The sequence below is a fragment of the Polypterus senegalus genome, chromosome 3, assembly GCF_016835505.1.
Source record: "Polypterus senegalus isolate Bchr_013 chromosome 3, ASM1683550v1, whole genome shotgun sequence".
NCBI lineage: Eukaryota > Metazoa > Chordata > Cladistia > Polypteriformes > Polypteridae > Polypterus > Polypterus senegalus.
Genome location: NC_053156.1, coordinates 217,133,605 through 217,147,665, shown reverse-complemented (window position 1 = coordinate 217,147,665; position 14,061 = coordinate 217,133,605). Strand labels below are relative to the sequence as shown.

Sequence of the window (14,061 nt, the reverse complement as noted above, 5' to 3'; positions counted from 1 at the left end):
TCTGACATACCCAGAGACAGAGCACGTCCAAAGCAAACAAGCCCCATGCAGCGCTTTAGGGTTAAAAGATAGAGATATCTGTTACCAATATAGTCTTTAAAAAAAAAAAAAAAAATTTTGCACTTAAAATATATATATAGTCTTCAGCAATTTTAGTGCATTAAGATGATACACCCAGATAATAAACCCGGGATGGTGTTAAAATGTGTCCAGAATAAGCATAACAAGTCTTAATGCAGTAATAGCAATAACAATAAACCAAGGGTATGATATTGAACAGTCTCGTTTAGGGTAGAGATGAAATAATTAGAAAAAAAAAAAAAAAAAAAAAGAAAAGTAATTAAGCACAATAAAACATAAACAGATAGCGCCTAGTAATACTAAGTAATAATGAGAATATATGCTGATAAAACCCGTATTTTAAAACAAATAGATCAGACAGTAGATTATTAATCCTTGCTTTATCATTAACGCCATGACTCACTATTATGTATCAGAATAGTCCGGGATCAGCTTTCTTAATTCCTTTTCTGCTTCTTCCTTGCTAGCGAAGACATAGAATTGACCCTGCCATTCCACTTTTAGTTTTGCGGATACAAGAGGCTGTATTTGACTGGCTTGCCGTAACCGCTGTTTAATGTTGTAGAAGGCTGCGTTTAGTAGCTGTTGCTGAAGAGAAGTCAGGAAAGATACTAATGTGGTTATTTTCATATATAATATCTTCCTTGTTTCTGAGGAGTGCCATCACCTCTAGCTTAAATGATAATCTTTCAAAGCGAATAATAAAAGATCTGGGTCTAACGGTGTTTGATCCGTGTACACGGTAAGCCGCTGCTATCTCAGATTCTGCTTTAAAGTCGTCCCCGATTATTTTAGAAAAAAGTTCAGCTGTGAATTTCACAGGGTTTGAACTTTCTCGATTCTCAGGCAGACCTTCAATTCTGACATTATACCTTCTACTCCCATCTTCCAAAGCAGCCAGTCTGTCTCGAGTTTTTGCATTGAGCTGACATTTACTGCTTTTCTTCGGCACTGGCAGCTAAATTTTCGCCATTTCAATCCGAGTCGTGAGTGTCTCCTTGAGATCCTCCAATTGATCAGTAAGCGTGCTCAGTTTAACGAGTTCTCCTGAATGTGCTCTTCAATTTTACCCAGCACCTGTCGCAGCTCAAGTTGCATCTCCTGTCGCAGCCTTTCATTTGCCTGTCGCAGCCATTCATTTGCCTGTTTCAACTCCTGTCTCAGTTTCTCATTTGCCTTCTCGCTTTTCTTTATATCTTGCATGAGCTCAGTGAACATCACCTGCAGTTTAGACATTTCAATTGTACTTTCTTGTACCGTAGATGAAGCGGCAGGCTCTACTGTAGCTGGTGTCCCCGCTGCTCCCGGCTCACGTGGAGTAATTGAAGCCGCGGGCTGCAAGGCCTTTTCCAGTTTCAGATGATCTTCTCCGATCGGCGAGCTATCGAGATCTGCACTCACGATCGTATATTTGCTCCCCAGAATTATTTGTTTTTTTTAAGTCCTTGAAATGATTTTGTTATCATGGCACTGATTTGTGCTTAAAATTGACCTTTTCGGCTTATGTAATGAAGAGCTTCCTGTTTAAACGAGGCTGCGAGACGTGAACTCAGCTCTTCGGTGGACCTCATTTGAATTGTTTCCGGCAAACAAATTTTCAAAACAAACCGTATTTTACGACTCTAATCAAAGTTAGAGTAATAATTATGTTGCCGTGGTCATTTTAGATCTGAGATCGGCTAAAATTTAAACAATGACTGTTAATACCCAGCCGTTATTACTCAGTTTGCCAATAGATGTCAGAAGGACGGATGCCAAACCCGAAATGCCCAAAGATAGATTTCGACATACCAAGCAAATGGCGGTACGTTCTAAATTACTTACGGTTCCGGAGCTGTCGAAGGGTTTAAGTCAGTCGATGATGTTAGTCCTGGAAAGTACGCCCCACCAAACCAACGTTCCAAAAACCAACCGAGCTTACTGTTATCTGCTCGAACCAACATCGACTTAATATACTCGGCCGTCCAGTGGCATCACTGAAGCATTCTAACATTCTGAGCCAATCATGCAATACTGCGTCCGTGTTTGCCACGTTATGTTCTAACCACAGAGGCAGAGTCCCATTGCATGGTTCTAACTTGTATTGAGTCGAGGTATTGACGTGAACACCATACATACGGATAGTATCAAATTATATATAAGGATGTGGGATTAGATTCCCACATCTTCCCACCCTTACTGCACACTGTCCTTTCCTTACCACCACTGCTCCTCCAGCAGGCTTTGTCTTCTTCCACCCGACTCTGGCCCCCGAAGTAGTGACTGCTGACTTCTTTTATAAGGCAACTGGAAGTGCTCCAGGTGCTCATTGACCAGCTTCCGACCCGAAAGTGCTGCAACACAGGGCTCCAGCCAAGTCCAAGCGTCCTCTGGTGGTGGCCATGGGCCCCAGCAGGGTGAAGTTTCCAAGCTCCAAACCTGTGGCCGTACAGCAAGCCAGGGCAGCTTCCCTCTAGTGTCCCGGGGCAGGTAGTGCCCAGAACACAGTCTCTCCTGCAGTCCTTCCGCTACAAGGGCGTCGAGTCTGAGTAACTTCTGAATTCACTATAAGTTAATATGAAAATTCCAGTTTTGTTTTTGAATAAATTTGTGAACCTTTCCGTAATGTTGTCACTTTGTCATTACAGGTTATTGAGTGTAAATTGACTGGCAAAAATGGTAAATTTAACCATCCATCCATCCATTATCCAACCTGCTATATCCAAACTACAGGGCCACGGGAGTCTGCTGGAGCCAGTCCCAACCAACACAGGGCGCAAGGCAGGTAACAAACCCCATGCAGGGCACAAACACACACACACACACACACACACTAGGGACAATTTAGGATCTCCAGTGCACCTAACCTGCAAGACTTTGGACTGTGGGAGGAAATCCATGCAGACACGGGGAGAACATGCAAACTCCAAGCAGGGAAGACCCGGGAAACAAACTGTGCTGCTGTGCTGCCTCAAATTTAACCATTTAAAACTAAATCTACAAAGCCAAAAAGAAAGCAAAGGGATCGGATTTCTTTATGAATCCACTGCATTTTGCATTTTTTTCTGGCCAGCACCACATCAAGTTACTCCTTGTAATCCTCGCCGTGTCACTATAATTATGAATACGCAATTAGCCTTGAGGAGCTCTTGCTTCCTTATTCCATTTTCTGCAAAACCTGCAGAAAAATCAGGAACATAAAAGAGAATACAGGAAGTTATCTTTCTAGAGGAAATGACAACAGTTACTGGCACAAAATGAACTTAAAGGTGAACATATTACACTTTGAAAATCCACAATGTGAAAGAAAAATGTCTCAGCCAAAGTCGAGCGTGGCATTCTAATTCCACTCTCGAGGTTGTTGCTTATCTCACTGCTCACCAGTATACCCATTTCAATTCTTGTGCCAGAAATATGAAAACAAATTTGAAATGTTATGTAATATTAAATGTGGTATCAATTAATCTGATCTTTCTAACCGTTTCATTAAATTCTCAACCTACTGCCAAACTCTTTTTTTGGTGCATTTTGAAATTCTCTTTTTAGGGTTAGGATTACTTTTATGTTAATCAGCACCTCATCATCAGTACATTTATTCAATATGTCCAACTTACAAGCTCTAAGTTCAAAATGTTTTTTGTGTTCGTACAAACCTTCAGATGATTCCAAATGTTGACTCCACTTGCCATCTGAGGTCAGACACCATAATGAAGTGCCCTGGTGGTGCAGTGGTTAGTTCTGCAGCTTCATAGATCTATTGTCCTGGGCTTAAATCCTGCTTCAGATGGTTAGTCATGTAGAGATTTAATGTTCTCCCTACTTCTGTATGGCTTTTTCTGAGGGTGCTCAAGTTTTTTTCTCACATCTACTGGTTCTAAATTGCCCCTCTTCATAGTGAATGCAAGGTGGGATCCTGCAGAAGGCAGGCTGAAACCTCTGTCACACACCAAGACTTACTCAGCAATTTTGATTTGCTGACATATTTATAATTTTAGTGAGTCAGGAACAGTCATGGGGCACTCCCTCGTCCTCCAGTCACGTACTTTGACATCACCAGTGACTCAGTGTCCTATAGTGTAAAATCCATCCATTATCCAAACTGTTATATTCTAACTAGAGGGTCACGGGGGTCTGCTGGAGCCAATCCCAGCCAACACAGGGTACAAAGCAGGAAACAAACCCCGGGCAGGGCGCCAGTCCACCGCAGCGTAAAATCAGTATACAGTATTTGGAAATCACAGACTGCTTATATTAAAAGTTTTAATTTTGCTCAAATGCACAAAGATGAAGTGAATTTACAAAAGTCTTAGATAGGTATTTAACCATGAAAGCATCCTCTCTTATATATTCCTTCTGTTTCATATCAATATTTTATAACTTTAGTGCATCTGTTTCAATCGTTTTATAACTTAATGGTAGAGTGTGATGAATGGTCCGTGGTGAAGGGCGACTTCTTAAATAAATAATTGCTGCTCAAAAAGTGCAAGCTGCACAATAAGGAAGAATCTCAGGTTAACAGTTATTAATAATATATTGCAGGTACGAGGTGAGACACAAAAATGACTGGATTGGTAAAAAAAAAAAAAAGATATATTTATTGATAAATTACAGCATTCTAAATTCTATATACTCCCCCTCCTGATCTCTACACCACTCCATACGTATCTTCCATCGATTGAAACAGAGCTAGAAGTCTTCTTGATTGAGGCTCTTCAACAGGCTTTCCGTTTCTGTCTTCACTTCATCCACTGATGAAAAATGTGTTCCCTTTGATTTTCGGGAACAAGTAAAAATCACAGGGAGTTAAATCAGGGAAACAGGGAGGATGATCGAGGACAGGAATGTTTTTGTCAGTCAAAATCTGCTTTACGGAAAAAGCATTGTGTGCAGGAGCGTTTTCTTGGTGAAGCCCCCCTTGACCTGGGCATTGAACGTCTTCCACATTTTCTTGTCCTTCCTTGAAATGTTTGTGCCACTTAAAAACTTGTGTGTGAGGCAAACTGTTATCACCATACACTGGTTTTATCATTTCATAAGTTTCTGCGGCCATTTTGTTCAATTTTGCAAGAAATTTGGTGTTGATTCGCTGTTTGATTTTTTCACCCGACATTATAGCGGTAACTCATGTAGCGATTGTTGTGCAAGTACTGACTGGGCTATTCACAGGATATACCTAGCTGGCTGGCGGTTTGAAAGGGTGTGTAGGAGTGGATATACAGTAGTTCTATGATTCATGTCCGGCCGGCCGACCTCCAGACGGTTTTCCACGACAGCTCCAAGCTCCCAGTCCAGTTATTTTTGTGTCTCACCTCGTAAATAATACAATTGTCCTCCATAACCGTTCACCAAGCTGTTTTCCGATAGGAGGCGCTAGCTCCTTAGAAATATGTTCTTTTTCAATTGCGGTGTCTTTAACCTGAATTTAAATAATTATAAATTAAAGAGGCGACATCCCTCTCTTAGTGATACAGCGGTGAAAAATCACATAAGAGAAAAAATAACGTAGCTTTGTTTGATATCAGCTTACGCTGCATATAAGATGAGGGAAGCGAATAGCAAGACTCACTCAAAGGGTGGGTGCCTGGCGTTTAGAGTATGTCATCATCGTCGCGGCGTAGGAAGGATTTTCAGGACTGAATGACGTAGTCTTCGACCCGTCCGTCGGCTTCCAACGTGTTTGGCTACTGTCCATGTCTTTTATACTGTTTTCTCCATTTGCAGACCCCCATGTAGGTAAATAGTCCAATTCCAAACAAGGAAAGAAGATTTTGTGCTGACTTTTAACAGACGAAAAAAAATAGTATACACCAGTCTTTAGGCTGACTGTACATTCCCTTAGCAGTCTTTGTCTATCTTGTCCTATGCTTGGTCTAGCAATTCCAAATGCTGAGTCCCTTTGTACTAAATCTGGCTCAGCTGTGCATGTAAAAAGAAAAACAGATTTAAAGTGACTGCACAGAGACAGTGACATTAAACTTGATATTCTTATCATATAATACAAGCTGAGAGACCTGGGACTGAACAGCCGCCTGTGTGTGCCTGGGTTTTCAACTTTCTCACTGGGTGACCACAAGTAATGGGAGTTGGTAGTTGTACCTTCAGCCCCATCACACTCAATATGGGAGCGCCACAAGGCTGTGTACTCAGCCCTCTACACTTACGACTGTGTGGTCACACAAGCCTCCAACTCTGTCATCAAATTTGCTGATGACACAGTGGTGCTGGACTTCATCTCCAACAATGATGAGGAAGTGGAGGACCTAGAATTGTGGTGTCAGAAAAACTGCCTCCAACTGAATGTCACCAAAACTAAAGAGTTGGTGGTGGACTTTGGTAGTAGACAGCAGTGGTTCTACACCCCTCTCAACATCAACGGGATTACAGTGTAGATGGTGAGCAACTTCAGATATCTGGGCCGTCACATCACAGAGGATGTGACATGGACAGATCATATTCAAGCCCAGTCCAAAAAGGCGAGGCAGAGTCTTTACCGTCAGACAGTTGACGAAGCTTCGGGTATCTTCAGTGATCCTAAAGACTTTTTACTCTAGTGCTAGAGAAAGTGCCTTGACTCAGAACATCACCTCCTGGTTTGGGAACAGCTGTGCATGAAACATTAAGGAACTACAGGGAGAGATCAGGGCAGCGGAATGCTGTGATTTCTCAGTTTTTTTATTTTTAATAAATTTGCAAAAACCTCAAGTAAACTTTTTTCACGTTGTCATTATGGGGTGTTGTGTGTAGAATTCAGATGAAAAAAACTAATTTAATCCATTTTGGAATAAGGCTGTAACATAACAAAATGTGGAAAAAGTGATGCGCTGTGAATACTTTCCAGATACACTGTACAGATGGAAGTATCACATCAAATCAGGGAACTGCACAAAGCCCACACCTTTATTTTAAGTGACGATACACATTCTTAGTCTGCTCTATTTTGTGTTCATAAAAACGCTTTCAGATCACTTTGTTTTATCTGAAACCTCCTGTATCACCAGTCCAAGAAAAAAACCCCAGATTATGATTTGTCTTGATGTTTAATTATGTAAGACAGCCAGCTTTTTGGGGTTCACCCCTTTTTTGCCCCTCTAGACTCAAAAATGACAAAATCCCGAAGAACCCATTAGAAAGTACACCCTATACAAACAATCTGAAACGCCCAAAGTCGGTCGCCCAATAACAACATTGCAAGTATCATCAATCACGATATTAAACCGTCACCAGCCGAAATCGAATGAGAAGCGCAAGATCGGGAGTCATGGAGGAAACTTGTTCTTGGCTGCAGGTACTCTGTCTAATGTCAGAAGCAATAAGCAGCCGACCGATGATGAGGTAAAAACAAACCCTATTATTTTGTGCAGGAAATTACTCATGGTAAAGAGAAAACCAAGAGGTTTCTTCAGGCAAAAATGATCAGAGGGATTTGAAGCTGTGTCATGTCACATCAGTCAAGCCCAGGGGTTCATTCCCTAATGGGATAGGAGTTGGTTAAAGATCACAAAACTTCATAAAAAAAAAAGGGCAATTGGTAATTTAGGCATGTGGAGTGTCAGTTTATGCTATTTTGGGGTTGCTGAATTATGAATATGATAATTTGATTTTTATTGGTGGTCCTAGCCCTCTAAGAGCCACTCACAGTAGGTAAAAAAAAAAAAAAAGACAAATTGCAAACATATACATGTGGGGTATCGTTTTGGATTACTGCAACGTCAAAGATTACAAATATGATATTAGTTTTAATTTTTTATCCTTTACTAGGCATCTAGCCCTTTATGGATCTCTAGCAAAGGATGAAAAATGAAAGATTTCTATTGCAATCAAGAATATTTAGACTTCAAACATCTGCACTTAGACTTATGACCAGTTGCTTTTATTTCATACATCATGAAGACCTTTGAGAAGCTGGTCCTAAAACAGGTTTCAGAACATCTTGCTCCTCTGCTACTTTGTCTATCAGACACAGACAAGTGTGGAGGATGCTCAGATTTACACGTGCCACAGATTCTACTCCCACTTGGATAGACCAGCACAACAGTCAAGATAATATTCTTTGATTTTTCTAGTGCCTTTAACATCATTCTGCCTTACTGACTGGGTAAAACACTCAAGACTAATCATTTTAATGCCCCCACAATCTCCTGGATCACAGACTGTCAGCAATGGTGTTGTGTAATATTGTCTCCCTTTCTGTTTACCTTCTACACAATGGACCTTCAGTACAGTATCAGTGCTTATTACCTACAGATGTTCTCAGATGACTCCTCCATCACAGGCTGCATTAATAATAGAGTTAAGTTGGAGTATAGGAGGCTTGTGCAGGACTTCATCTAGTGGTGCAAGAAGAACCACCTGCAACTCAGCATCAACAAGACAGATTAGTTGCTGGTGGCTTTCCACCGTGTCAAACAGCTTCTGAGACCAGTCACCATTCAGGGGGAGGACATGGAAATGGCGCAGAGTCACAAGTACCTGGGGATTCACATAAACAACAAACTGGACTGGTATGACAACACATTGGCAACTGTACAAGAAGGGCCAGAATTGACTACACTTCCTGAGGAGACTCCGGTCATTTGATGTATGCAGCAAGCTGCAGGTGTTGTTTTACCAGTCAGGAGTAGCCAGTGCGTTGTTCTACAATGTGGTTCCTTGAGGAAGCTATTTGAGTTTAAAAGACATAAAATGCCTGAATAAACTTATCAGGAAAACCTGCTCCATCACAGGGCTAACCCTGGACATGCTGGAAGCTGTTGTCGAAAAGAGGATGATGGCAAAACTGGATGCCATCATGAAAAATCCCATGCATCCTGGTTACTTTCTGTACACTTTACTGTGTTGTAAATGTAATCTTAAATGGATGAATTTGTCATTTTTACCCATCAGTCTACACTCAACAGCCCATAATAACAAAGTAAAAACATATGTTTAGAAAGATTCACAAATGTATTAAAAATTGAAAACTTAAATCTCTTATTCATGTAAGTATTCAGAAGCCCCTTTGGCAGCAATTACAGTTTTGAGCCATCAGGGTTAAGTCTCTACAAGCTTTGCATACCTGGATTTGGAAAGTGTATTCTATTCTTCCTATCAGATCCTCTTAGGCTCCATTAGATTAGATGAGAAGTGGCTGTAAACTACCATTTTCAGGTCTCTCCACACACATGTTCAATGGGGTTTAAAGAAATACTCCACCCCAAAATTATATTTTGTATACCATTGGCCGAGAAAAACTTTCAATACATACTGGAGATTCAAACTCAACAGAGCCCTGCAATGACCAGTTCTGAAGAAAAAAAAATCTGTAGTAATTTATATCACATAATCCACATATCCGTTACCCATATGTATGGCCAAAATTCCTAAAATATTCTTCCTTCCTAAAAACTCAGCACTGAAGAAAAACAAAAACGGTGTCTTTCCACAATGCTGTGTGTAATGGCAAATGAATTGAATTGAAGGGGAGAGACAGATCTCTTTGAGAGTGACCATTGAGTTCTTGGTCACTTCCCTTGACAAAAAGTTCTTCTTGCCAGGCTAACCCAGTTTGGCTGAACAGCCAACTCTAGGAAAAGTCCTGTTGGTTCCAAACTTTTTCTATTTCATGTTTATTGAGGATGCTGTGCTCCTGGGAACACTCAAAGCTTTAGGAATGGTTTGACCCCCTATGCCCTGATCTATGCCTCACCTCAAATGTATCATGTAGGTCTTAAGAGAGCTCTTCTGTCGTCCTGACATATACTGTGAGTTGTGGGACTTTACAAAAGCACACACCTGTGTATATAAAGTATATCCAATCACTTCGGTTTGCCACAGGTGGACTCCATTGAAGTTCTAGGGACATCTAAAGGGTACATAAAGCAAACAGGATGCACCTGACCACAGTCTGGAGTGTGACAGCAAAGCGTCTGAATACTTACATAAATGAGTGATTTCAGTTTTTAATTTTAATAAACTACCAAACCTTTTGGAAAACATGTTTTCACTTTGTCATTATGGGTTACGGTGTATAGGTTAATGGGCAAAAATGGCTACATTATCTATTTAAAATTAAATCTAATACACATAGTGTGCAGAATATGAAGGGGTCTGAATACTTCCTAAATCCATTGTATGTCCTTCTAATCTCTGTTCTAACTACAAAAATTCTATTATGTGTCTTATTTGACCCAACAAACCTATAAATGATTGAAAAAGGATGAAACATGTCAGTAAATAAAATGTTATCATGTTTTCTAAATTAAAATTAAATTGTGGCCAGGATATGATGCTATGGGGCACTGGGTGACCTTCGATCTGCAGTTTATCTTTAATGGAAAATAAATTGTGGGTGCTGTATAATTTATGATTTCATTAATATTTGGCCTGTTTCTTTTTCACCTTGACATTAAAGGGTCAAACACAATAAAAACAGGTATAAAATGAGTTAGATGCTGAAAAATATCAATTTTAATCATCTTAAAAAAGAAGAAAATGGAATTTAGATAAGCCTACAAATTTGCATTACATTTAGCTGTCATTTTTTAACCAGTTCAATTTTACTAATGGCAGCAGTTATATATATATATATATATATATATATATATATATATATAGATATATATATAAACTATATATATAGATATATATATATATTTATTTATTTATTTTTCTTTTTAAATCTCACTTATAAACTCTGGAAATAACATTCAGCAATCAGGATATCATACCTCCTTACACACATTCTATGGTCAACTCAGCCCTCACCAGAATTGAACAGGGAACTGAAAAGGAAATTTGATTATTTTTGTTTTTACACTTTGCATACACAAACACAAAATAATCTGCATATATACAGTTAGATTTTTGAGAAAATAAGCTATTTGGACCATATATTTTACTTTTATATGCCATCTTTCCTTAAACAGAGCTATTTGATTACCACAATAAAGCTGAAGGATTTTAGTAATTTGATTTTGTATATATTTGAATCAGAATAAATCTTATATAAAATTATAGGGTCACCATAATTATTGCTTCTTAATTTTTAACAAAGTCATTCCCCAAAGAAATCAACTCTAAATGAAGTATCAAATTTGAGATATTCTGCACAATGGTCTTGGATGGGTTTAGGTTCAATCTGCTCGTAGTAAATGTTGCGCATTGTACAACTGTACAAACTGAAAAACACTGTCAGGTTAGGAGCGCTTTTGTGGCTCAGTAAATTCACAGCTGCTAGAAAAGGAGATAAAATTTGTCAAAACATATCACAATTACACTACATATTTATATATTAAAACATAAACAAAAATGCCCAGAGGGAACCTGCAGAAAATTAAGTGATGTGTCTATAGTTTGCTCCACATTCCTGTCCTTAGGCACAAAACATAAAGACTGTAAATCTTTTTCTCTGCCAGGAACTGCTGCAGACATCCCATCAGTGACAGATCCAGCTGAAACTGAGTTCTCCTTTAAAAAAAAAAGCAGCACAAACAGTGTCCAGTCTCATCACGTCTTCAATATGTCCAGAAAGTACCAATACTCTCAAAGTGCCCAAACAGGAAAAAAGAATCTACAAAGTCCATAAAAAGGCCAAACATTCCATGACTCCAGTAAGAAGCATGTGCTAACTCTTTCTGGCAAAACACAATAAACAATCCAGGAACTCTTGAGGAAATTATAATAAAAAGTGTGAAAAATATAAATATTTCTGCATGTGAAAAGTCCAAGCCCCTCCAGAGGTTTATTCAGTTAGCAGCTGTTGAAGGAGGCTCTTTTGCTGTGATTGTGGAGTTTGTGTACCTGTAGCACCTTTCTGCACACCAATAGCTCCAGACTGGTTCATGTAGGGATCGCTACCAACCAAGTTGACAGTGCATTGGACATCTGCAAATACTTGAACCTGTTGTACCTAGGGAGAAAAAAAAGATCACAAGTAATGATACCCATGAAGTCACAAATAATGTTGTAAATCAGAAAAACAAAACAAAAAACACCAAATAATTAAAACTCAATACTCACCTGATCATTACACATTGGACTCACAGCTGCCATGGTTCCATTACCCATCCCAACCGCTGTCACCATTGGTGGCATTGAACCGACATTTGTGGAACCTCCAGCCATTGAAACGGTAATGCTCATGTTATTATATACGCCAGGTTGTTGGAAAGTATTGGATGGGTTCTGCACAGCTTGGTGAAATATACTGTAAAAAAAATTGTGATACTCTAAATGCATGTTTTTTTGTCTCAAATTAACACGAAGAACAGCTTCCTAGGAATATGTTTCACATTATGGTGATTCATTTTTTGTTCCCTGTTAGCATAACACTGTGAGTTTTATGTGGATCCATTCATTGTACAATCGTTGCTTTACTGGTTTTTCATGCCAAGCCATATGACCATTTTACTACTATGTGCAAGACAGCATTTAGTGGCCCAAGGAAAGCCTTACCAGCTCAGGTCCAACTCATCTTGGGTTAGCCTGGCAGCCATCACAAAGCCTGTCACTATAGAAAGTAGTTGCTACCATTCTATACCTGTCCACTGACGGACTTCCTTTTGCTTTGAAAACTCTCAGTGACAACTTTAACAGTGCAAGATTCCTTAAAGCACTTCTAATAAAAGGACTGGCTGGCAGCACAGTATGGTACAGGATGATTAGTAGGTCACAGAAATTAAAATGTAATCCCAGATGAATAGAGACACTACGAATATTTAAGTCAATGCATGACTTTATTATTATTAATTGTTGTTGAATGCTTAAGGTCTGCTTAATAAATAAAAAATATGTATTAGATGCAGTTTGGCTAGTACCCCAGGGTGACAGCTACACTATAACCTACTCGGTTGAGACATGATGTGTTTTTTGCCCCCTTCCAGTTTAATGGAAAGAACCATTTTAGCAAGTAAACACTTCCTTGAATTGCTGCCTAAAGCTTCAGTGTAATAACAAACATTTTTAAGGATCAGGAATATTACTGTTGGAAAAAGTTGAATCAATATAAAAATACAAAGATTGCTTAAGTATTTAACACTTTAGAAGCAGAAACAACTGTTGACTGTTCATTCTTATGCCAACACAATCTTTACATGCTTAAACTGTCCAGTCTTTTCTTAAAAATTTGCTTAAGTTCTATGAAGATGAAAGTGGAGTGTCACTAAACCGGTCTTTTCACAAGTTTCCAATTTGATCCTAGTTTAGGCTACACTAAAAAGTTCATCTTATTGTTTTAAAGGCACTTTGTTTTTCCTTTGGCTGAATGTTTGATGAAGCTGTTCTTTTACATCCATTATAAACCCCCTTTAGCATTTTACTTGAGAATGAGTATTTGGTTTTACAATGGGTAATTACCATTAACCCTAGTAATGTGTAAATGCAAATAATGGCATCAAAGCTGTAGGTGATAATACTCTGCCACTAAAGGGGGTGGCACTCTACGATAATGCCTTCTCTTTCTCTACCTCTGCAGACCAGAAGGTTGACAGCTTTTCCACCGCTGATGTTACTTCCAATGGCTGTCCATCAGGACCCACCTCCTCCTATTGGAAATAGACTTAACCGGAAGAAGCAACATCTTTGGTCGTGGTATCTAGACTCTCAGCTGAATATGAGGAGGAGAAACTGCTGTGTGTGTGAAACTGCTCTGCTACAGGTAACCAATGATTTGCTTATGGCAGCAGACTCTGGACAAACCAGCATATTAATTCTATTAGACGTTAGTGCAGCATTTGACACTGTCAGACATGACATTCTACTGTCCAGAATGGAGAACATGCTGGGTATCTCTGGCACTGCCCTCCAGTGATTCTAGTCCTATCTGAGTGACAGGCAAAAGTTTGTTAGTCTTGGCAACAGCAGATCCAGCTCAGCGCCAGTCACACAAGGAGTTCCTCAGGGATCTGTCCTCGGCCCTCTTCTCTTTTGTATTTATATGCTTCCCCTTGGCCATATTATTCGTAGCTATGGACTGGGCTTTTATTTTTATGCAGATGATACTCAACTCTACTTCAATGTTAAAAG

At 39.4% G+C, this 14,061-nt stretch overlaps 1 protein-coding gene across 3 annotated transcripts in view; it reads right to left on the bottom strand.

Annotated features, from left to right (window-relative positions):
* Window positions 1-10,483: 10,483 nt before the first annotated feature.
* Window positions 10,484-14,061, bottom strand: part of ncoa1 (nuclear receptor coactivator 1) — a 153,968-nt gene continuing 150,390 nt past the window's right edge. For all 3 annotated transcript variants that reach the window (XM_039748462.1, XM_039748464.1, XM_039748463.1), the window contains 2 exons: window positions 12,058-12,244; window positions 10,484-11,947 (listed from right to left, as the gene is read on the bottom strand). In XM_039748462.1, coding sequence (XP_039604396.1) covers window positions 11,780-11,947; window positions 12,058-12,244 — 355 coding nt within the window. In that variant the 3' untranslated portion in view covers window positions 10,484-11,779. The remainder of the gene's footprint in view (window positions 11,948-12,057; window positions 12,245-14,061) is intronic.